Source organism: Naegleria gruberi, assembly GCF_000004985.1.
Source record: "Naegleria gruberi genomic scaffold NAEGRscaffold_54, whole genome shotgun sequence".
Taxonomy (NCBI): Eukaryota; Heterolobosea; class Eutetramitea; order Acrasida; family Naegleriidae; genus Naegleria; species Naegleria gruberi.
Genome location: NW_003163273.1, coordinates 30,719 through 32,508, shown reverse-complemented (window position 1 = coordinate 32,508; position 1,790 = coordinate 30,719). Strand labels below are relative to the sequence as shown.

Genomic DNA, 1,790 nt, shown 5'->3' with positions numbered 1-1,790 from the left:
ACTTTCATAAGCTTCCTTAATTACCAAATAAATGATTGCTTTTAATTGATAGAGAGCATCTTCAACTACATTGGGTTCAAAGAACATTACACCTCCTCTCTTTAAGAGATGCATAATACCCAGTCTTAATCCATAAAATGTCATTGAGGGAGAAGATCTCTGTTCATTGGTCATCTCATTATAATGATCTTCATAATGAGCAATCAGTGATTGTTGAATTTCCTTAACATAGGGAAGCATCATTTCCTTCTCCCTCTTAATCTCATCATAGAATACGAAAGGAGTAAATTCATAACTTCATTGTTCTTCTATTGGAATACCAAGATGTTCATTCACCACCTCCCGATAGCTATCTACATTTACTTCATCTTGTATCAATTCGAATTGTTCTGTTATTGTTCCCTTACATAGAGGACTACCAAAGGGAAGATTAATCCTACAAATTTGTAAATCTTTATGCTCTACGACCTCTTCCTCTTCAAAATTTCCTTCGAATGGTGCAACTTCTTGTTGTTCAAGATAACATAAATGTGGTTTCCATGTAGCATGCTCAGAAAACACTCCTTCTGAAGCAAAATCCAATGGATTATTGTCCACTTTCAAACCATAGGTGAGTAAGTCCAGCAAGTGTTCTTCATATTCTAAAGTTTCCTCTGATAATAACATAAAGGTGGGAAGTAACATTCTTCCCCAAGCTTTGCATGTTTGTATACATGTGTACATTTCATCTATTCGCATGTACTTGGCAATAATCGAAAGGCAATCTTCACCAACATGCAACAGACCTCTTCTATTTAAAGCTGATTCTTGTTCAATATTAGTGTAAACGAGAAGACTTTCATTCAAATTAGTTTCTTCCTGATGATGAGAAGAAATATTGTCTTCATCACCAGTTTCTTCAACATCCTCTCTGCTTAATAGCAAATATTTACTAGGTCGAATATAGGCTGATGAATAATATTCCATCAATAAAACATTTCGATCTCTCTTCTTATTGATGACTGATTGTTTAGGAGGAAGAGTTTGATAAGAAGGTCGATGCACAACAACTTGTTGAGGTTGAGATATTGATACACGTAATTGACGCATTTTTCAAGCTTTGTGGTTAATGGTTGATCTTCAACTCATGAGTTGGTTAGGAGGAGTCGGATAATCACAGTGATTAATGTGGAAGTATACTTATTTAGAAAGATGAATAAGGTGTTGTTTTCGAAAATTGGTGACTTGAGGTATTGTTGTATTTAACACAGTGATGTATCAGTTGATAATCATTTCTATTATCCTCAAGACAACATAACCTTTCAAAAGACAGAAACTGATCATTTCTCTTAATTGATTCAAGAACAAAAAACAAATTTAGAATGCAATTATTTTTGTGATTTTGCAAACAATTTTCTATGTTTCACAAATGTATTAAGATATATTAAGGTCGACAAATGTTTTAAAAATAAACACAATCTTAAAAAAACATGACAACTATCAATAGTAAAGATCATCATCGTGGATATAATATCGAGGTGTACAACATTGAGAGGAAGGTCTCTATGCGTATTTAGAGATTTGATGAAGGTAGTGGAAAGGAAGAACAAATTGGTGCCATAGTTAGTGGCTTTTCCCTTAATTTCAAAAGAAGGCACAATGCACATCGTTTGTCACTGGTTTCGAGTGAAGATTTGTTTTATTCCCTTAGTTATAAACGAAGGCCAAGAGATTTCTATTCATTTTACAGTCATCAATATATTGTAGTTATTGAAGGATTGAATATTACACATGAGGATACTTCACAATTG

At 33.4% G+C, this 1,790-nt stretch overlaps 1 protein-coding gene across 1 annotated transcript; it reads right to left on the bottom strand.

The window, feature by feature from the left end:
• Nucleotides 1–297: 297 nt before the first annotated feature.
• On the bottom strand, nucleotides 298–1,089 carry NAEGRDRAFT_72526 (uncharacterized protein; the record flags this gene model as incomplete). The annotated part of the gene is made up of 1 exon (XM_002672259.1): nucleotides 298–1,089. One exon carries the CDS (start codon nucleotides 1,087–1,089, stop codon nucleotides 298–300), a length of 792 nt encoding a protein of 263 aa, XP_002672305.1.
• Between the last annotated feature and the right edge of the window lie 701 nt (nucleotides 1,090–1,790).